Below are 24,029 nucleotides of genomic sequence, written 5' to 3' on the forward strand. Positions count from 1 at the left end.
TTTACTTGTGCTTGTAATGAACATTTGCGTTTTTAAAACTTGATTTTTAATTTCATTTTAGCGAAGTGAAAGATACCCGTTTCTTACCAGAGAAACTCTCCAACAAAGTGGCCAAGGAATACTTTGACCAATTCCAGCGAATAGAACAAGACTACAGACATTTATTCTCTGGTATGTAATTCAGTAAAAACTATACAGGCATGAGAGTTTTCCGGTAATTTCTGGAAATCCGGTTATGAAGTATCCAAAAAGTTGGGTCCCGAGATTCGCGCAGATCTGCAATAAAAATTAGGGGGGGGGGGGGGGGGGGTAGAGGTGTTGATCTGAACTGAAGAGCCAGCCACAAAACTTTCCGCCCGGCATCAAAATTGTCCGCATTATTCCCGCCAAAGCCAGAGCTAAACCCATCGAATCACCACGCGCCTTGGCATTCCCAAAGGCAGGCCGCAAAATGTATATCGTGCTGTAGCCGTCAGTCTCTGAATCAACCGTGTGACTCGGCCTAGACAGTGCTGTACCGCCAATGGAACGCATGTGCAAGAGACTAAAATATTGATCGATGCCGTGTGCTGTCTAAAAATAGCGCTGACCTCATCTTCACCGTACAAACAGCCAACGAACTGACGAAACTTGGGGAATCCCCTCACAGCGCAAGGCACTGTGGGATAGCCTCGCCTCATAATGGTGAATTTTAAAAAGAAACCACGCATGAAATCTTTCTGGGGCGGACCCCCACACAATAAACAGAGCAGAATAACTCTGTAATTTGCCAGAAATTACTCCCAATGCATTTGAAATTTGAACTTCTTCAGCGAGTAAGGCACCCCCTTGAACCCTCCCCATCAGAAAAATTTTCAGGTTGTGACCTCTCAGCTCACTCTCATGCCTGCTATAGCTGTCTAATAATAATAATTTATTGATAAAACCTCCATGAGGAACAGCTACAAAGACATGTATATACAGTTATCGTAGTAAAACATGGAGTACAATTTTTATAAAAGAAACGCATTATACTTCTTCAGGGCCATTAAGTTACTCCTGTACATCTATCTATAAGGCTATTGACAACATTCAGTTTTTTTGTTGCTTGTTGGGTTTGAAAAAGAATTCGATTCTGATCTAAGTTATGAAACGTCTGTATGGACATTGCCAGGCGAAACCGACTAAAAAGTGTTTAGTGTTTTACGAAAATACCCAAGTTGAGAACTTAGAAATGAAAACATGTGCTGGTCTCAAATAGAGAACATTCCGTTCAACACACATATTTTGCTGTGTCAAATTATTTTTTATCAAAACATCCGAAAAAAAGTAATTTGCCAAACTAGAAATCTTGAATATTTTATTTTCCTATAGAATTTCTGCCAATCAATCTTGAGGCCGAGAATTTCTTTGCTCTATAGCAGCACATGTACCTAGTAAAGTAGAACCTCTCTATTAAGGACACCCTCAGGACTGACAAGTGCTGTCCTTAATAGAGAGGTGTCCTGATTAGAGAGGTCAAATTGAATGGAAACAACAAATTTAGGACCAAAACTAGTGTCTTTAATAGAGAGGTTGTCCTTAATAGAGAGGTGTCTGCAACGGGAGGTTCCACTGTACTTAAATGTTGTGTGGTAAAGATGTTTACTATTTATAACTTAACGTTGACATCCCATGGCTTCTGTGATCACGCTGTTGTTTTCCTTCCAGCTGTGATTGTCGGCGGTAACCTCGCCCTGATGTGTATGCAGATTAAATCGGCCATTGATACTGAACAGAAGAAGACGATATGGGTCAGCGCTGGATCAGTGTAAAAAGTGCCTGCTGCAACTGTCTCTTGCTCAGCAGCCATATGAGGCTGAGAAATAGGACTAGTCTAGCTTGTAGGAGTCAATCGGAATAATGAGATGTTGTCATTGTGTCAGCTTATGGCTTGCTTGTTGAATGTCTGACGATGTTATGAGTGCAATATGTGGACCCTTGATTTTCTTGCTCCAGGACGGATTAAAGGATGGCAAGGAGCTTTCGCCAATACTTATCTGTGATGCGGCGCTGATACACAACCAGGTTACAACAATGTCATTAAGTTTGAGGCTACTGTGATCCGGAAAACTTTTGCTTCGACTTTAACTCAAAATGTAACAATGTCCATACATTATGCTCTCGTAGTTTCGCAAAATATATGCGGGCATGTGTAAAGCTTTTCAGTAAAAAGTAGGAAAAAAATGAAACCTGCCTTTATTGTCTGGGTTGCAATATTTATTTCTGCAAATATGTCCAACTTCTCAGACTAGTGATATCAGTATCACTTCGTTAATTTCAATGTTTCGATACCTTTTATGGAGAGTAGGAGGGAATTAACAGATTCTAAAACTTTTCAAATCGAAATTCTATCGGAAAATACTTGATATGATTGATTTACTTTACGCTATTCACATCTTGAGACAAGCAGTGGATGTTGATGTCATGCCCTCTGGACGTAGCACTACATAACATCCTGAAGATATAACTGATATCCCACTCTGAGTTTGAGTCCGAGTCTGGTATTAACCTGGTTGTTGGTCAGCACCCTCTTCATTTTCGCTGCAGTTACATCGTTGATTACGGTTTGAGAATATGCTTTATGTACATGTACACCAGCTTAAAACGAATGTTTCATACCAGAACTAAATTCACAGAAAGTCTGAATTACCACCTGCTTTATAATATTACTGGCTGTGCATCTGGATCCATGCACTGGCTGTGGGCTGGTCAACTGGTAGTGGAACTGTACAGTGTCCAGAATCCATACACTTGTTGTGGGTCAGAACACTGGTAACTGTAATGGATCAATACATTGGTAGTGGATCACTTCACTTTTAGTGGATCTGCACATTTTGGGATAAATATACACTGCTTTTTATGGCATGAGTGTGATGTCTATAGAGCTTTCATGCCACAGTCCATGTAAAAAGGGTTTACGTCTGGTGTTTGAAATTCTTACGGGCCATTGGGATTATTTTCTTCTGAGTATGAGACCACCATGAAAGTTATTGCTGAGTTGACAATTTCTAATTGTATAATGTTATCATTTGTTTGTGAAGTATTACTTAATTGAAGGACAGGTGTCATGTCCAAGATCAGTGTTATCAAAGGGACAACCAAGGCATGAGATATGGTTTTTTTTCAAAATAAAATAGTTTCCAGAAGGACCGTGATAAACGGGATCAGTCAAGAATTATCGGACTGCAATAAATATTGCGCTTAAACGGAATGTACCCGTAGGCTTACCTGAAATTCCTAAGCCATGTCCAAAGCCACTTCACAAACACTTGCAAAAATCAATCTTTGTCATAAGCGTTGTGTGACTAACTCAACTGCGTCCTGTCACAGCAAAACGAGACGCATGTTGCACAGAAGATGAGCCTAAATGACACCAGGAGAAAATGGAAGAAATTGATGTGCTCTGATTTAACAAAAGGTAGACAACAGTGAAATGAACAACTAGCTCGTCTCAACCTGCCAAGCGCGGAGCAACATGTGCCAGGTTTTGCTGTGATGGGTAACGAATGTGGCGAATGGATCACAAATAGTTGAAACAGAGTTTTGCTGATGTTTTGTTGTACCAAGTAATCCAAATTGAAGAAATGTTTTGTTGATATGGAAGTTCCATGGAACTCCACCGTCATGCCCAAATACAAATGTCATTTACAGCATGTCCGTCGAAAAGACATGCTGTAAAACGTGATAGACTCATTTTGAGTCAAAACTGTTAAGGTTCACATGTTATATGTATTAGCTTTTGCTGATTATTAAGACCATACCATACTGTTGAAAATGTAAGATTTATAGACCCAGTTAGAGGCAAAATAGAAACTGAGTTTTTTCCTGGTGCTTGTATTAAATCAGATTTGATTTAAAAAATTGAAAGTAATCTTTCGATGGATCACAAATACATACATGTAATACTAAGTGAGATCATTTTTCAGTGTCGCAAATTGGTTAGTTATACCGTTTAGTTATGAACAACCTTGTCCATAAAATCTACCATGCAAAAGTAGACTCATCATTGAATTTACAATGTAATTTTAATCTGATTTGAATCTCTAGAGGTTAAATTTGAATAATTCATAATTTTGTTCACCATTTTCCGTTTTTCCTTCCTCTCTGTAATTAGTGCATTCAAAAAAAGCACTTGGGCAAGGACAGGATTTTGCAACTTGAATGCAGGCCCAGTGTGTTCTGAACACAAACGCTCTGGCAAACTCAAGAACGAAACTAAAACCTACAATTTATTGATACGTCTTGGATGATATATTGTTGAAGTTACGGCTGGTCGGAATTTTACAAGTTTGTTTCAAAATTCAACTGAATTGTCCAAAAATTCGAAATTTTGACAGTACAGGACTGGTACATGTAGTTTTACTTTGATATCTTTGAAGAAAAAAATGCAATAGATCCTCTCTAATAAGGACACCCTCGGGACTGACAAAAGCTGTCTTTAGTGGGGAGGTGTCCTGTGTAGAGAGGTAAAATTGAATGAAAACAACCAATTTGGGACCAAAACTAGTGTCCTCAATAGAGAGGTTGTCCTTAATAGAGAGGTGTCCGCTGAGGGAGGTTCCACTGTAGTAACAAAAGGTGGTTATGGTCACGTTAGGAGGAAAGAAAACTACCCTTGATAGTTTTGTTCGTGATGACACTGTTGGTTTGGCAAAAGGGGTTTGTTTAAGACTTAGTTTGTACCATAGATACAGTAATTTATGTTGAAATTAATGGTAAATAGTTGGTATTGGTGAGTTTTGTGTTGGCAAAGTTTCATGTGTAACTTTTACACTCGTATATATTGTGACAAACTCGAATGTTTTTCATCTGTTGTACATTCTCATCAAAAAGTTAAGCACTTCTGTAGATGACTCGAAGTAAACACATGTATTTGCATCGGGAAAATTTCGTGATAACTGTTGTGTATTTTTGGAGTGTTGGCCAGTTACCACGGTGGCTAAAAGTATCAGTTTGCCTTAGAAAAATATGTGCTTAACTGGAGAGGAGATGATAACACAAAAGGAACATACAAAAGATTAGTTCATTTTGAGGGGTGTAAGACCCACATTTACTATTTTTATCCGATTGTACCCCTCTAACACTGTATGGAGGGGCCTAGTTTCTATTGTAATACAAATGTAAACCAATACTTTTACCAACCGTGGTTACCCACTTGCCTGATATGGGATATCAATGCCATTCAACACGATTAGTCAAAATGCCTGTGACTCGTCTAAGAAAGTCCAAGTCGTTGGGTAAATGTCAAGTCCATGAAAGAACGCTTGTGTGAATGGGAAAAAGTGAGATGAAATATTTTGAGGTTTACAGTCTACATATTGTACAGGTAAATGTAATGGTATCTCTCATTTCTACCGACGCCGAAAATTTGAAGAACCGGTTGACAAATATAATGTTGAAGTACCGTGGTTGGAATATGTCTTATCAAAATTTCATCATTCTTATTAAAGATAAATGGCCACCTATGACAGGAATTCTTCAGTTATAACAGATATTTTAAAGCCCAAGAAAAGTTTGATCAGTTGTATTTGGCAGTTTGATAGTTTCAGAGTGCGCACAATGATTCTAAGCAGACGGGAATGATATGAATACACGTACATGTACCGTACATTTTATACAGTAAACATGGAAAGAACGTGCTTTGTATCTAGGAGATAGAATTTGGGTATTCTGGGTTTACGTGATGTAGCTATTGCTGGGTTATAGATCAAATGCACGACGTAATGTCAGCCATGATGTAACATTGCAGCAGAGCACTAAGTCTCTACTAAGTCTCTCCTCTGCATCATTTTGACATAGATTTATCAATCAATTTTTATCTACTTGACTTTTACCAAGATTTGAACAGAATTTTACCATTATGCTATTGTTACAAAACATTTTCCCGTGTTGTATTTGGTATAAATTTGCTTGGAAATTTGACCAATATTAGAATTTAGTTGAATGTAACGTCTAAAGTGCTAAAAACTAAAAACCATGTAAAACCACAACCTCAAAAACACAAAAACTGAAAACCATTGTGTTACAATAGGACACCTTGTCAATTTCCACCAGTGACTGCAAATGTCTGTACAACCATCCACCATTTCGTCATGAAATTGATCAATAGGAAGATTCCTGCAGAATCCTATTGTTGATGCCAGAATCGAAGATGAGGTTTTCTGATGAATGTACTAGACTTTAGTACTTGAATTCTTCCTTTCACCGTTGACTTATGCACGTGAGCAGAATGTCCCATGAGCATTTCATGATGAAACCGCACTCTCTTCATAAGTGTAGACCTACCCGACTGTGGAATGTCAAATTAATACAATAACAATTATAGCAGGAATAATCGATTAAGCCAGGCATGCTTTTCAAGTTTTATCACCAACAAAATGCTGCTTTGACCAAGGGAAAATAGAAATGCAGTTATACACAATGCCGTAGAACAGTAACATATATTATCAGGTGGATATTTGGTATTATGCATACAAATTTGTTGAAACTCGGCATTCATAGTAATTGTATATCTGTCCAGACAACGGCATTGTTGAAATCTTTATTCAGTGCATTTGAAATGTTCATGTTCAGTTACAAATTTCCAATTTTCAGCGAATGGTGTAGGCCTTTAAAGGAGGAGTGTCTCAAGAGTATGCCAGGCTGGCACTTCTGAGAATTCTTCCTGTGTAAAGGGTTGAGCAGCTCAGCAGAGTTGTATTGAAAGGTTTATACAGGGTAGACTGGATTAAAGGTGTAAAGTCGCGTGAGAACGTCAACTGTTGTTGATTTATCAAGGGTAGACTGGATTAAAGGTGTCAAATCGCGCGAGTACCTCAACTGTTGTTGATTTGTCAAGGGTAGACTGGATCAACAGTGTAAAGTCGCGTGAGAACCTAAACTGTTGTTGATTTATCAAGGGTAGACTGGATCAATAGTGTAAAGTCGCATGAGAACCTCAACTGTTGTTGATTTATCAAGGGTAGACTGGATCAAAGGTGTAAAGTCGTGTGAGAACCTCAACTGTTGTTGATTTATCAAACTATAACCAGTCCTGAAACCTCCAGATCTGAGAGAGGTTGAAGGGTTCTTTGATTTGTTGAGGAAGGTAGTGTATGTTTCTTTAAGATGTCGCCCTTCACAAGGTATGGGTTACTGTGTATATAATTCTCTATGTCTTGTGACATTTCTATGTGCATATTTTGCCAATATGTGTGTGTGATTTGGTCAGGTCTAGCCAATAAAAGTGGCAACTTTAATTGAACCATTTGTCTTGCTTCATTCACTTCTTCCAGTTACCATAAAGTGGGGTAAAATTGGCCCTGAGGGGTGAAAATTGCCCCACCTCCCAAAATCTTATTTGGGCAAGACTATGATAAATTTAAGCCCACAATTATCTTTTGACATATTTTGTACGGTGATTAAGTTGAAATAGAGGCTTGTTTGGCTCAAGCTGTTGGGTGGAAAACATATGGAATAATTTTGCCCGACTTTGGGCCAATGTCACCCCATCTTACGGGTGTAATTGTAATTGCTGTCCATGCAGTTTGGGCTGTTAGTATTCCCTTGGGGGCCATGTGAATGAAACGTTGGAAAGCAAGTACAGCCCAAGTTTCAGATGCCCCACTTCTTTCTTGCCAAGGAAGTACTGTAACCTCACTGATTTTTGCAGGCATTACCATTTTGCTTGTCCACAAAATTATGCAAAATAAGTTTTGTGGTAAATGGTATGCAAATAATACATGCCTAAAAGAATTCAAGACGAGACAAACTGATTCATGGAAGAGGCTGGACCAGTTGGACTGGATGCCAAAATACCGAAAAACAACATGATGTGCATCAACACACTTGCCCATCCCCAAAAACGGATTAGTTAAAAAAACTCCAACTAGGATTCCCTCAATTTTGCCAGTTTTCAACCCCTATCTAGCGGTCGCAGTTTTTGGAGGATTGTAATGGTTAGGGTCTCAAAATGACACTAATGCTCTCCCTCTACAGCCGAACAGGGCAATTTAAACATTAATTAAGAAATTCTATCACCAGAAGACATTATATGCACATCTGTTTTTTTGCCAAAACTGCCTGTCATGAGTGAGTGTGATGGTGATGAGGAGTACAAAGTGCAAAAATATTCCAATAGAGTGTGTATAGATTGATTTGCATATATACAATTCTTTGCAAGTATGCCTTTTAATTTGTGAAGGTCAATTTATATCAAAAAGTGCACACATTATGGTCTCTTCTACTGTTAGGCCTATGTTAGGCGCCCACATGCAACACCTATGGTCTCTACAATCATGACATGGTTACTAAGCGAAATTATAATGTGATGAACAACATCCTCCACCTTTGTAGTGAACATGAGGCCTTTTGCAATTAAATGATAAAACCCCAAATATATATACATGTACCACTAAACCAACACACATAACTCCTCCCACGAACTTGCTGTGAGATTTAAAAAATACTAGTAGGCCTAATTAGTTATACAAGTGGCATAATGCTTTGCAAACCATCGAATGGACAACTCATGTAATATGATTAACATGTCATTTCACCAAGCTCTTACATCGCTGTTCGTGGTCATGCTGGCTGTTGTAAAGTCGCCATACTTCATGATTATCTAATATAATTCTTGGAAACGCCACAGATTTGTCATATGCTTCAACATATAAATTTGTAGGCCAATGCCCTTGTCTGTACATTGGCCTTCAGTGCAAAGTGGGTCCAAAACTGGTTCCTTTCAAAACCTCATGATTGTAAAAACAGCTGTACATACAATGCAACATGGTGATGAATTTCTTAACTGAAGAAAAAGAAGTAAATGCCATTGGGTAGTAGAGAGCAAATGCAGCTCAGTGGTACAAGAATCGTCTGAATCGTCTGAATCAGTAGACTGGTGCCTGATCTACAGCCGCCAAAAGAAAGGCTATATTTCTGTTTTTTTAAGTTGAGAGGTTTTTTTTAACTAATCCGTTTTTGATTGTACGCATGTGCCATTGGATCATTTATTAGATACCTCGATAAATACACCACATAGCTACTTGTATATAAAGCCTTGTGGAACTTGGACCTAGCCGTCCACGAGATATCATCCGAATCATGCCAATTTCAGCTGGGTATGTATTTTGAGCGTATTTTACGAATGATACAAAGGCCGGCCATGTAGAATTAGCGGAATGAGCGGATTCTGTACAAAATATGATATAATTTCATACAAAATGGAACTTAATGAATTCATTATGTTTTAATTTGTTCGATACGCCACAAATATTATTTGAAAATCGCTTTTTTACAGTCGTTAAGCCATGACTCGCAATGAGGGCATGAAAACTGGTCTGTAGGGACAGTTTAGTTCAGTCCGTGCCTCCTTTCGTCTTCAGAGTTCAGGCATGGCGACGATCATCGCGACAAATACTTGTACTGGCTTTTCCAGGCGATTGAAGCCCAGATTCGGCTCATTCCGCTTATTCCGCTCATTCCGCTAATTCTACATGGCCCAAAGGCCTCCTTTGCGTTTGGGAGGATGGCATGTGGTAGTAATTAGTCAACAAAGAGAGCCTATCCTAGAATAGGTCGTTTATTTATGAAAATGATGAAATAGGCAACCGTAACATGTTTCTGGAATGTCATGGAACATGCACATTGCGAAATAGAATAAGCGGCCACCATCACACCCAAAATTAAACTATGCGGGCCGCATTGTCCGACAAACGCATGTTTTGAAGGCCATGTAGAATTAGCGGAATGAGCGGAATGAGCGGATTCTCAACAAAATATGATATAATTTCATACAAAATGGAACTTAATGAATTCATTAAATTTTAATTTGTTCTATACGCCACAAAGATTATTTAAAAATCGCTTTTTACTGTCGTTAAGCCATGACTCGCAATGAGGGCATGAAAACTGGTCTGTAAGGACAGTTTAGTGTGCGCAGCGCTGTATTACCGTACCTCCTTTCGTCTCCAGAGTTCAGGCATGGCGACGACCATCGAGGCAAATACTGGCTTTTCCAGATGACTGAAGCCCAGAATCAGCTCATTGCGCTTATTCCGCTTATTCCGCTCATTCCTATTTCTAATGGCCTGTTTTGAAGACACGAAGCTGAACTTTTGTGCAGGCAAATAATCATTTTTCCTACAATGTATCTGGCTATCATCAGTTCAACACCACAGCCAACAGCAAATACATCACTTTAATAGTAACTACGACCTTATTGGAGCAATGCCTGACGGCTTATGATAGCTTGTAAAACTAGGATTGATATATGATATATGATATCTAACTGATATTTAACCAGAATGTGCTGCACCATGTCTAGAACTAAACGTGCGGCTGTTATAAAACGCGGATTCCGCGGAAATCCTAGCCTGGACCGTCCCGTCAATACAGCGTCGTCTGACGGTGGCCAGTGGTACCAGGCTACGGAAATCCGCGGAATCCGCGCGTACCTGGTTCCGCTGGCTACCGTCAGATGTAGTGGTAGTCGTTCACACGCTCTCTGCACGGTCACTGCACGCAGCGCGAATTTAGAGAACTAAATCGTTCCGTAATAACTGTATTTCATTACATTTTTTTGAGGGAAGGTAAGTACTATAAACAGACACTGTGGACTGAAATACAGACAGGACTGTTATTCTATTAATCACATATACATTGTACTACGGTTTTTGAATTTTTTTTACCAAGGATGAATCGTCGCCTGAAGATGGCTAAAGATGGCTAAATTAGCCCCCACTGCTGCTGCCTATAGTCCCCACCGCATGTTGGTATATTCATTAAATAAAATACCACCATGCGAATGGTTAATTGACAAGGACATTTAAATAAGCCTGGTTATCATTTTATGTCGGATTAAACGTAAACTGAATCACACACTACGCTGGGTGATCTTCGGTCCGAGTAGCTAGACCTACCATCGAGAGTCTAAGAATGTTCCAGAAGGGCGCCAATGGCTAATATTCATAAAAAACGAGGAAAAGTTTTTACTTTAAACTTCATGTATACCATACATTTACACTAGCTATCTCTGTAGAACAATGTAGTAAAAAGCATATTAGCACATGATATAATTACAGTTGGCTGGCATTGATTATTGTATGTTGGAGCTCTCGGCCTAGCGATAGATCGAAACACAGTTATCATTACATCTGACTACCACTACATCTGACGGTGGCCAGCGGAACCAGGAACGCGCGGATTCCGCGGATTTCCGCGTTTTATAACAGCCGCTAAACGTGAGGTACAAACCGATTTATCAATAATCCCGCTTCATCCATGGCTTTATTTCTCGATGACGCTGCTTAGATAAACCAGAGTCTATCAAATAAAGATTAAACTGATTGTATTGACAGACACGTCGAACAATGGGATAAGCGTTCACCTGGACATTTCGAGGGTTTTGCGAAACCTCCCTAATACACGTAGGACTTGATGCCGACACCACAAACTTTCGTACTTCGTACTTCGGATGAGCAGGGGTTGCGAAACCTACCTAATGTCATACTGGATGTGACAGTGGATTATCGTATACATTGTGTGTTAAGTCATATTGACGAATCTTGATTTCAGATTGATAACAAATTTGAATTATTAATGACAAACATAACATTCGTTCTTCTCTGAAACCATGCCTCACAGGGCAAAGCCATTCATTTGAAGCAAATTTGATTGACAGAATTACTACATGTATATCGTACCAATGATTACATGCACTAGTTGAAATTTTACGCTGATATTTATCGCGGCATTATAAAAGCGTAATGGTGCGTGACAATTTTATCATCAGCAACAAGACAAATACATGTAACATGCAAACTCACAATAGCGTTGCGTGTATTATGGATCGGTAGATTGTGGCAATTGTATAAGTTTACATCGATGTCTAGCGGTATGGCCATGGGTCTTACCTGCCATGCCATATACCGCATGAACCGATATCTGTCATCAAAAATTAGAAACTTTCTTCCAGAGGTGACAACGGATAGAATAATAATACACAATTTGATAACCGCGTTAAAATTTCGAAATTTCAGGAAGTACCTTTAAACAAGTCAGATATACAGTGTTCATGCATCACTTAATAATAAATTTTGTGTGTAGGGTAGATTTCACACAATTCTGTTTGCTCTTTGAGTGAGGCAATTGGGAGTGTTCGAATTTTAACCCTTTATAGACCAACAGCAGTCTTCTTGGATTCTCTGTAATACATTTCATCCGTTACGTCATTTAATTGTCCTAGGATATAACAAGTAGCCCGGCTCCAATGGAACGGCGGCTGTTATAAAACGCGGATTCCGCGGAAATCCGCGGAAAAATCACAAAGCCGCCAGTAAATACGCGCATAATATTTAATGATAATTATATTATACAAATAACAACATAAATCATAAATCGGAGGCAAGAACTACCAGTTATCTGCATATTTCATCGGTCATATTTTAATCCTCTGGAGCGCCATTCATGCCATTCCGATCGACTCTTCCCTCTTTTTTCTTGGTGTTGATAAACTTTGCATGTTAGGCCTATCTTCGACACCACCGTGGTTCCTGATTCCCTAACGGAACATATTACGAGGCTGCTTTCAAGTGTGATTGATGCCCGGATTGATGTACGTTACGGTATGCCTCCTTCAAATATAGGTCGATGACGAACTGAATTCTGGTCTATGTTTTAGGACAATCTCCTTGCAGCTCGAACCTAACCAACCATATACATGTATGCGACTGCACATTGGAGTCTATTTTTAGCAATCACAAAAACTTACTTCGCGGCCCGTCCTAGAGTATAAGTTTATTTCAAACTACTGTACAAGGTGCTTGTGATTTACGGCGCATACAGCGCACCATATAACGGGGATTCCCAAAGACCTTGTCACCAGGAGTACTTCATGCGCACAACAATGCACACTATTAATATGAAAAACTCTCACCTGCGGTTCAGGTAGCCACCCTGCAGCCAAGTTAGATTTTTCCGCGGATTTCCGCGGAATCCGCGTTTTATAACAGCCGATGGAACGGACTAATATATGATTTTTGAAATGTCCTGTTTATTTATGACACTTCAAAAATCGACAAGTAGGCCCTAAACAAAGAAGCACTCTTAGTTCTAAGTTCTGCTGATTGTTAATGACGAAAGTACCAACTTCGCCCAACAAAAATCTCACCACGAAGACAACTATTCAAGTTCTATGTACAGCAGATTGTCTGGTGGTGCGGAGTTAATATTTGAAGTCCAATGAGAAGAATTCTCGCGCAGAGGTATTTTGTTGAGCGTCCTTCAGATGAATGACTATTGCTATTCCACGAAAATGAATGAACCACCTGTGAGATCGACCTGATGGCGATCAAGGGTTAGGAAACAATCCGCAAGTGAAAACAAATATCTGATCTTTAATCACTGATTTGTTTGAAATATCCTAATATTCACGATACGTCAGGTAGAACAACGATACATCATGTCTAGTTTAATCGCGAATCGTATTGAGACGAATAAATACTCAGCATTCAACCTTCGCTAGAAATTCACACGGTCCACACGGAAGTAGCAACCGATTATACAATGTCCACGACTTACCGCTATGGCGGACACATTTAGTTAAATCAGAGTCATTCAAATAAAGAGTCAGGCAACTAGGGAACGTATCAACATCAAAGCCGCGGCCCGTTTCGGAAAAAGCGCGTTGGGACAGAGCTCTCTCGGGTCACGTGGTACACCCAGAGTCTTAAAGAGTCAGGTCACGGCAAGTTTCCTTTGATCACACAGCTCTCTCGGGCAATTAACTGGAAGCCAGGATGAAGCCACTTTTAATTCAGCTACAAACTGAGCTGAGCCGCAAAACAATGGATGGAACGACCAAAATTCAACGAAAAATATTTACTCTGCACATTAGGTATACACATATGATTTATCGGGTTACAAATACATACAATATAAATTATATCGATGAAAACGATCTGAGAAATTAGGCAGATATTATGTTGATTAGCTGCTAATTGCCAAACATAACAATAATCAAACCACAATAAAGCTGCATGCACTCTCATCTGTTTGCCATTTGTTATAAAAAATCCCTAATCAGGTTGCAATCAACGTCAACATCTACTGTATACTGTATAGATGGAAATGGAATCTAGGTAATAAAGGTACAGGAAAAAAAGGTACAGGAAAAAAAGGTACGGAAATAAAGGTACAGGAAATAAAGGTACAGGATATAAAAGTACCAGAAATAAAGGTACTGGAAAAATAGGTACACAAAATGGCATAAATAGGTAAAAAGGTACACAATTTTTTTTAACATTTTACGCCGGTATTGGCACTTGGTGGCCTGGTCTGGTAGCGAAATATTTTTCCACAGGAGGATTTTCATATAAGCCATTCTCTAAGCTTTATGACGCTAGAGTGATTCCAATAATGGTTTACGCAGCCGGTGTTTGGGGGTTCAAGAGTTACCAAAAGACAAACTTAGTTCATTTCTGTGCTATGCGTACTTTCCTTGGGATAGGCAAGCTCTCAGCGCTCCCAAGCATCGAAGGTGGGCTGGACGCCAGTCAGTGTTCGGCATCATCTCGAAATGGTAAGATTTAATGGTTTGGATTAGCAAATATGACAGAGGATAGGCTAACTAAACGTGGGAAACTTAGTAATAGCGGAAAACATACATGGTGCAAATCAATGAAAACTATTTTCTCCTCTGTTAATATGGAATGTTTCTTCCAGAACCTAGCGAGAAGCGTGATGACTATGCCAAATGTCAAAAGCATTATTAATGATATCAAAAAAGAACTATTAATTCATTATGATACAGCATGGAAGGAAAGTGTGGCAAAAGTGCCAAAACTACGAACATACAAACTCTTGAAGAATAATTTTTCCACCGAGGACTATCTATTGAAACCGTTAAACCGTGCTGAACGATCAACTCTATAGTAAAACTGCCCAACGGAACTTTTCCTATCTGCCTAGAACTTTGGCGATACGGAACCCCGGTAGAACAAAGGACGTGTCCTAAATGCGATAATGGGAAGGTAGAAGATGAAATACACCTCCTCTACCATTGCCCCGCCTATTATACACAGCGGATGAAAATGTACCAATTGAAATCAACCACATGACATTTTACATTTGACTTTGAAGAACTTGCCAACAATGAGAAGATAACAAAAATGATGAGCAACTCAAACGTATCGAAGTATGTGGCCAACTATGGCATCAATGCGCTGGCAATTAGAAACTGCAATAGAAGAATGTATAAAGTAAACTCTCGGTCCAATCATTATAGCACTATGCAGATAAAGTGTCTTGTGAGCCTAGATAAGACTGGCTGTAATTAACAGAGGACACAATAATAAACAAACATTCTATACTATACCACACCGCACCGCACCGCACCACACCACACTATATTATACTGTAAATTGTTTCTTATGAGGTGACTCAAAAATTGACATAAAATGGGATTTCTAAAGATGTGAACATCCAACCATAAAAAACGGGTCGTTTTTGCAATTTTTCAGGTTTTTTCCCGTTTTTTACCGCCAACGCGAAATTAAACCTGGTATAAAACTAGGTGTAGTAGGTCAAAATTAATAAGATATTAATAATTGGTTTGATTATTGTTATGTTTGGCAATATTGGCAGCCTAATTTCTTAGATCGTTCTCATCGATTGCAACCCGATAAATCGTATGTGTATCTCATGTGCACAGTAAATATTTTTCGTTGCATTTTGGTCGTTCCATCATTGTTTTGCACCTCAGCTCAGTTTGTAGCTGAATCAAAAAGGGCTTGATCCTGGCTTCTAGTTAATAATTGCCCGAGAGAGATGTGGGATCAAAGGAACTTGCCGTGACCTGACTCTTTATTTGAAAGACTCACTACAAATATATAGATACGCATAATTGATACCGTGGTCATGATACCATAAATATCTATTTCAAGAATGGTCTAGTTTTTGTGAAGGAAATGACTCGTTAACTGAAGTACTGTGCATCCAGATGGAGCTTGGCGCGACAATATCATTTCGACAACACATCCTTGTTTTCTAGATCATGTGGCGTCATGGCCATTTTCTCCGACGCAGGTACTTAGCTGCTTTGTTATCGTTAGCAGTGGCGATGAAAAAAAAACGTTGGTGTCAAACTACATTAGGTCATGGAAAAATACATAATATGTCCAGGGGCCGCTAAAGCTCGCTTTTTCTGTACAGCCGCGCGCACTTCCTAAATTTATTTTCAAGACTCCAGACAGAGTTAAATTTTTTAAAGAAGTACATGCTTTGTATGGCAAGCCAAAGCGGAATTTATTCAAGACCGTGGAATTACTATTCAAGAAGTTAAATATATGTTCAAGACCAAAATATGTTCAATCCTGAATCAAATATTGTCAACCTTGAATCAAATATTGTCAACCTTGAATCAAATATTGTCAACCTTGAACAAAATATATTCAACCTTGAACAAAATATATTCAACCTTGAACAAAATATATTCAAGACTCACGTGACCATATTCAAGACGCACGTGACCACAAAAATTGATGACGTAGTTGCTCATGTTTTGATGCTTTACGGACTTTCCCGAACCCGCGTCCGGACTTTCCCGAACCCATGGTACTTGTGTTGCGTTTCGGAGCTCGAATTGTTCGCACGAGGTTTTGACACATGGTTGTTCACGTACCTAGCCGCCTACACCTGACATGTACTGTAATCCTACACATCATGACATGGATGCCGAGTGAATGTCAGAGTCGATACATGTTTCACAGACATATCAGGCAAATTATAGGTTCAAAATGCGCAATGCCTGTCGTGAAACAGAACGCATCGGAAGTACCACAGATTCTACGCTCTACGTCATCAATTTTGTGGTCACGTGCGTCTTGAATATGGTCACGTGAGTCTTGAATATATTTTGTTCAAGGTTGAATATAGTTTGTTCAAGGTTGGACATATTTTATTCAAGGTTGAACATATTTTATTCAAGGTTGAACATATTTTATTCAAGGTTGAAAACATTTGATTCAAGGTTGAACATATTTTAGTCTTGAACATATATTTCCTTCTTGAACTTATATTTAACTTCTTGAATGGTAATTCTAAAGTCTTGAGTAAATTCCGCTTTGGCTTGCCATAGCTTTGACAGATTAATTTAATTCGTTCTTTGATGAGAAGCAATGCATTCAGCGTTTATGACGGTAGTTGATAAGCCCCCCCCCTCTTAGGAGGGGCTCTTAAGATACACGTGTGTGCGGGAGTACATAATGTAAATGAATGATGAGAAATAAAGAGAGTAACTATTGTATATCCTACAAACAATTTTTTTTTGTATTTTTCTGAATTAACTCCGTTGAGTTTACCGATTTCTCTCCGCGATCTTCCGGTGGTGGTTGCTATCCCATTGGTTGAAATTAATTTAAATTAAATTCAAATTGATTAAAATCTTCATGGGAATTCGCTACATCATATGCCTAAGAAATTGGCCAATTATATCAATATTTTTATTAGAGAAATATCCGTCCTAAATAATGACAGAAAAGGGTGGTTTATTTCAATTTTGTGGCGACATGGTCGAGGTCACGTGACATAAAAACAAAACAATCGCACACACCCGTCCAAAAAAGGCACTTTAAGAAAAACAAATACGTTTTTCCAGCTTAAAACCACACTGACGACTAAGTTATATTGGTGTACTGCCCAAATCTGAAGTATCAAATTGAATCACAAACTAGAACTAGCTCTATTTAGCTATAGTTGCGTGAAAAATTCGGGTGAGCGACGTACATTCTGTACCCTAGCGGCCAATAATTAAACTACTTTCAGCCGGCTGCTCCGGTCTCGTTAGGGAGTTTTTCCCAAATGTACGCGATGATGACGTGCCCCATTAACAGGACGTAACATCTATTTTAAAATGCGTTTCGAAAGTGAATGCATGAGGACAACCCATTTACCGTGAATAAGGACAATCACAATGTATTACATTACCAAAACAAAAATGTGTCGGAAGGAACTATGGATGGTCCCAACATGGGGGGGGGGGGGGGGGGGGTTCCCCTCCATTGTACTGGGTAAAAACGTTACGCTATCGTAGGGGGGTTCGGGGGTGCTCCCCCGACCTAAAGGGGGGGCTCACTAAGTCCTTGACTTTACATATTAAAGCCTGGAATCAGTGAAAGCTTGGAACCAGTGATAAACCTTGGAATAGTCAGTACTAAACCGTGGAATCACTGTGCAAGTACCGCGTGAAATCGGGTGCGTTCCTTCCACGATTTATACCCTTCCAACTGCCAATCTCGTCCCAGCTGACTTTATTGATAGCAATTTGCCAGTAGTTCCAGAAACCACCTTTTTGTTGAGGATGACGTCATCATGGAATGCATTTGAAATGCGTTGTTGTCGTTAAAACAAATTATATTCATGACGGGCCGCAATTGCAAATATCTAATGATTTCTTTTCAATGAAAGCAAAAGAAAGGTTTTGTGATTGTTTTGTATTCCATATACTAATATGTAAAGAGCAATCTCTAGTGAACTCACACAACTGTTTGACATGGGGGAGCCCCCCAAACCCCCGTCCTTCTGACATATTTAGCCAGTACATTGGGGGATGTTTTTGACGTGGCAATGCGACGAGATGCGACCAGCTTAATTGGCTTGTGTGACCGTTGTGAAGGCTCAAAAGTCTTCGCTTGATCTCTTAAACCGTGTGAGGTGTTGGAACTGACGTCAAGACGCAGTGGTTGACGTGATGCTGGGCCCCTTTATGACGTCATGGCTTTGAGACGGACATAACGTCATGCTCCTAGGGAGCATGGCGGCAAAGTTGCGCGGAATGGCGGGGAGGCGCGCCATGTGGGTTATGCCAGGGGTGGTGTGAACGGTTTCGCAGGAGTTGCTCATCAGACACTTATAAAGGCGATATTGATCAAGATGGGTTGGCCCTGCAGAGGCGGGCCGTGGACTGTTGATAGAAAAATGTTCCTATCCTAGATGTGCGGCTGTGGGGAGTAAAAGGCCGCATATCCAGTTGACCTGTAAGTATTTTACACGTTGGACAGTCTGGGACCGGAATGGTCCCGATGTTAGTTCCAGGGGTCAATAGCTTGACGGATAGCCTGTCCTGAGTGGATAGGATGTGACATGGAGTGTGTCGGGATACGGTTTAAGTAATGCTGCCCCTGTCTTTGGAGTAATACTGGGGGAACCCTGTAGAGTACACATAGGGAAAAGTTGTTAAAAGACGTGGCAATGTATGTGTACAGTACATACTAGTCTAGGACATTGAGTCCCAGCGGAGCTACAGTGCGCAATCTATGGATCCATCTGATTTCGATGGTGTCCCTGAGTACAGCACTTTGGGGCGAGAATTTGGTGGACGACGACGTGACGGTCGGCGTATGTGATTGATCCTGGGAATTGTAGTTTTCCAAGGATGATATCGGAGTCAGGAACATCCGTGAAGTTGGGAGAGATCCTGACGTGAGTGCCTGATCCGAAAAGGACCTAAAGGGTCCTTCAGATAAATGGTGGGCGCAAAGTGCTGTGGAGGGTGGAAGAGCGGTTAACGACGAAAAGTCATTGACCTGAATGACGGGGATGGAATCAAGTGAGGAAAGACTTACCTGATGCACTGCAGGTGGATTTCCTGTGCTGTTCCCTCGTTCTGAACCTGAAGAAATCGGGTTGTTTATGTCCATGCCCTCCACTCCCGTGAGTAGCTCACTGTGGGAAGACCTAGGCGGGTTACGAGACATCTCAGGCGGAAAGAATTGATATTTTTGACGTGGCAATGCGATGAGATGCGACCAGCTTAATTGGCTTGTGTGACCGTTGTGAAGGCTCAAAAGTCTTCGCTTGATCTCTTAAACCGTGTGAGGTGTTGGAACTGACGTCAAGACGTCAAGTACATTGGGGGATGAGTCCCCCAAACCCCCTCCCCCGTTCTCTGAAAGTGACAGGTTTAAGTCAGTACATTGGGGGGGGGGGAAGGCCCCCCCAAAACCCCCCCATTGGACTCTAAAAATAGAATTCCTTGGAGACGCTGAACAATAAGGCCCCATAAAGAAATAGTCCCCGCCTGGTAGCTGTCTCATATCTGCTGACAGAAGCAGCTCTTTGTGGTGAGTTAATAATTGAATGCATGTCATGACACCCAGGAGCTTTTTCTCATTTCTGAAACAGTTGCATGGTTGGAATGAATTTCCAAATCAGTCCGTCAAATCTCTATGCAATGAAAATTGAAATGTCACAACTGTCTCCACCGACGTCGTCCTGTATGTCCTAGCAGACGATTTTTAAATAAATGATGTGATTGATATACTTGTAGATTGGAATGAATTATTTCTTCAATGATATGAAAGTTGAAAGCCCTCTGACATGTCTGAGTACAAAAATGCAGAGGCAAGACACATCATGCATGTCATGACACCCTGGAGCTTTTTCTCATTTCTGAAACAGTTGCATGGTTGGAATGAATTTCCAAATCAGTCCGTCAAATCTCTATCCAAATGGAACTTTAAGACCACTCTATATTTGTGCAGTAGTGTTTAAACTGACTTTTTGAAGTAAAGTACGTAAATCGAGAAGAAGAGGACGTTTACTTCGTCTGCAATGAAATGTCACAACTGTCTCCGCCGACGTTGTTGTCCTGTATGTTCTAGCAGACGATTTTTAGATACACTTCAAGACAGTGGCGCCGGTGTGAATAAATCTACTTCGTGATTGGTCAATGGCTCATGACGTCATGAAATAATTGCGTCAACAACGGGAATCATGGTAACTGTGGTTGCGGTGCGTCGTGAAAGCAGGATCGCCAAGCGCGGCCCGTATGGAATGCAACAAACTGTACCGGAACCGGAACTGTCATGGGTCTGCACAAATTTTTTCAGATTCGATGGACATGATGGATATATGAATTTTGTTTACACTTTATACATACACGTAACCATTACACTCACTACGTTGTGTGAGTTAAAATAAATCGTTTTTATTAGAAGAATCATTTTGTATATATAATGCTCTGATTAAGCTTGGTAGATAGGACAAACATGCACACGGGAATCACTAAAAAATGTGTCCACTTAGGGTGACATCACGAAAATATCTCTACATTCCTCGATGTGTACATGAAAATGTACGAAATCGCTCACCGTGAAGGAATTTGTTCACATTTTTCATCTCCAAACCCGGTTAAAACCTTCGGTAAAAAATCTTCTTACGTTTCTTGTCATGTTTAAGATGATGTACGGATAAGTGCCAGCCGGTACTGCATGATGTAGTCAATCTTCTCTGTATCACCCTGCATGATCACACCGCTCCGTAGTCTAAATAGGCCCCGCGTGGTGGCGTAGTAAGCGGAGCGCTGATTGGTCCATATTATGGGTGTGTGGTGGGCGTGTCGTGACGTGCATGCCCATATTTGGGAAATCAGTAATGTACACTGGAGGCGAGGTATGACTGGGTTGTTCTAAAATATAGATCATTGAATCGGATATGCGACTGATTTCTAAACTACCGTCAAATTCCGATCTGATCATGTAAAAATAAGCTCCAAATATTGATTCGTAACCACCTTAGGTCCCAATGGCATTATTTCATGTTTTTATGCATTTTTAAGACTGATTCCAAGGTTTATCACTGGTTCCAAGGTTTCACTGTTTCCAAGCTTTATGACAGATGATACAAGGGCGGGTAAGCAATCATCGCAACGAGACGATGAGTTTCCCGGATCGTCCCGGATAAATTTTTTTATTTCGGCGTCTGTGTTCAACAACGTATGTCAGCAGATACTAGCGTCCTTACGTATACAAATCGTACCAAGCCTGCCCCCACACTAATGTCAACGCACACTAATTTAACAGTCCTCAGGTAGTTTCAGTTCTTTATCTCTGAAGGTACTTCAATACTAACGTCAATGAGACTTTTGTGCTGACGTCCCTGAAAAGACTTTAGGACCGACGGACGTCTGTGATAAATCAGTCGTGTCTCACGTCCTTCTTTATACGGCTGGTTAATTCTAGCGCGATTTAACACATGACGTATCTCTTTGCGTTTCATGCCCAATGGTATTCTCAGGATATCCCGTCCGTTTATTCGTCTAGAGAGTTGTCACAAATCAATATCTACGGATGTGTCTTTATCTACAGACATATCCGATCGAAAGACAGTGCTCATAAATTCATAGTAAAGTACTGTCTTACCGGTCTTAAATCAGGCAGTAAAAAAGATTATGTGAATATAAAAAGACGCCATTTTGTGGTAGTGTTCCGGTCACTTTCGCTTTCGGAAACTTCGTAACCAATGCGATAGATAGAAAGAGAAAACAAATGCATGAATATATTAAGAAAAATCAGTTCTAAAAATTGTTCTCATTGGAATTACTTAGTGCGTTATCCCACCGCTGGCAGATAAATTGAGGAAGAACTGCAACAATTGCAGAAATAATTACGAAATAAAAGTGGTCAGTCATTTCATTCCGGAACCACGATAATTGAGGAAGCTCAATTACATTTCAACGGCATCGTTTTCGATCAAGGAATGGTCATCTCATGTTACTGTGCAAGTCAACGCTATAAACCTTGGTTGATTCTTCGGTTACGTGAATACCAAACCTTAATAGAGAAAAACCTTAACCTGAGGGAAATGCATCTCGCTGAGGAAGGTTGATAAACAATTTGCAAACCTGCATGATTAACCCCATCATTCCTAAATTATTTTATTCCCAAGCCTATTGCGGAAACCTTTCTCTGGAAGCCGAGGAGCGCATAATACTGCACTACACTGAGCCATTTCATGCTCATTGAGAGCTGCAGATAGGCACTAGCCGGGCTTTGAACCCACACCTTCCTGATCGGCTCGCAAGCCGACATGTACAAACCCAGACAAGGACGGTACTGCAGAAATCTAATGAGCAAAATACATGGAGACATAGAACAGACCGGACTCCGAAACATTTCCATTTCCAGCGGCAACACACTCTTAAGGTCAGGTGGCCGAAAACAAACGCAAAGGACTGATTTGGGGCAATGGGACGATATTCGACTACCTTAGCTGCTGCACACTTTATCATAATATATACCCCAAGGAGGGTGCTCAATTTTCTCAATTTGTTTGCCACAGATAAGAAGTGTTTCGTCAAGTTGAAAAATTGATGCAAACGTAATGATTGCCAAATGTAGATTATTACAGCAGATATGTGTCCAGGGGGCAAGATATGGCCATTTTGAAAGTACAGTGGAACCCCCTTTTGCGGACACCTTTCTCAGGAGGACACCCTCTCTATCAAGGGACACTTCCATCATTCTTAAATTTGCCCTTATCATTCAATTCTAACCTATGTAATCAGGACATCCCTCTAAAGGACAGTAAATGTCAGTCCCAAGGGTGTCCTCAACATACAGAGGTACTGAAGTGGGTGGATTTTCAGTCTCCAGTCAGTTGAAGATAATAGTTTCAGTCTCACATCCTTAGTGACATCAGATAAAGAAATAAACAAACAAAATGTTAAAAAAATAGGCCAATTTTGTATTTCTACAAAAATGAAATTTTGAAATTGACATCATCATGTGCAGAAAATGGAAAGAAAAAGCCAATTTCTCTTATTTACCAAGTACCACAAGTGAAGTATGATATCAATAAACACGTACTAACAAACAAGACATTTTTCCTTCAGGCTGGCCAAACCGGCAAGACACACAAACAAGAACAAATGAATATACAATGTAGTAGCATTTAGGAGCTAAAAACTGTCCAGATAGCAAATTACGCAGGCTCTATCATGCCCTCAAAATGCAATACTGCAAACAATTCAACTTTGGTTTGTGACACTAAAGTTGGACAAATTTGATGATAAAGATACATGTACACAAAATATCCCATTTTTAAACCGTGCAATGTTCACATAGCAAAGTTGGCGAATTAGCTTATTTTTGATTTGCCATAGACCACCCTGGAGAATGAGTGCTCCAAATTGCCGAGCATCCTATCAGCCCTTCCAACTTACCAAGCAGACTGCCCTGGATAGTGCTCCTTGA

The 24,029-nt window shown here is 40.1% G+C and overlaps 1 protein-coding gene across 5 annotated transcripts in view; it reads left to right on the forward strand.

Annotated features, from left to right (window-relative positions):
* LOC135488106 (disks large homolog 5-like) overlaps positions 1-7,264 on the forward strand; it is a 67,196-nt gene extending 59,932 nt beyond the window's left edge. For all 5 annotated transcript variants that reach the window (XM_064772549.1, XM_064772556.1, XM_064772567.1 and 2 more), the window contains 2 exons: positions 62-171; positions 1,690-7,264. In XM_064772549.1, coding sequence (XP_064628619.1) covers positions 62-171; positions 1,690-1,793 — 214 coding nt within the window. In that variant the 3' untranslated portion in view covers positions 1,794-7,264. The remainder of the gene's footprint in view (positions 1-61; positions 172-1,689) is intronic.
* The last annotated feature ends 16,765 nt before the right edge of the window (positions 7,265-24,029 follow it).

This window comes from Lineus longissimus, chromosome 1 (genome assembly GCF_910592395.1).
Source record: "Lineus longissimus chromosome 1, tnLinLong1.2, whole genome shotgun sequence".
In the NCBI taxonomy this organism is placed as follows: Eukaryota; Metazoa; Nemertea; class Pilidiophora; order Heteronemertea; family Lineidae; genus Lineus; species Lineus longissimus.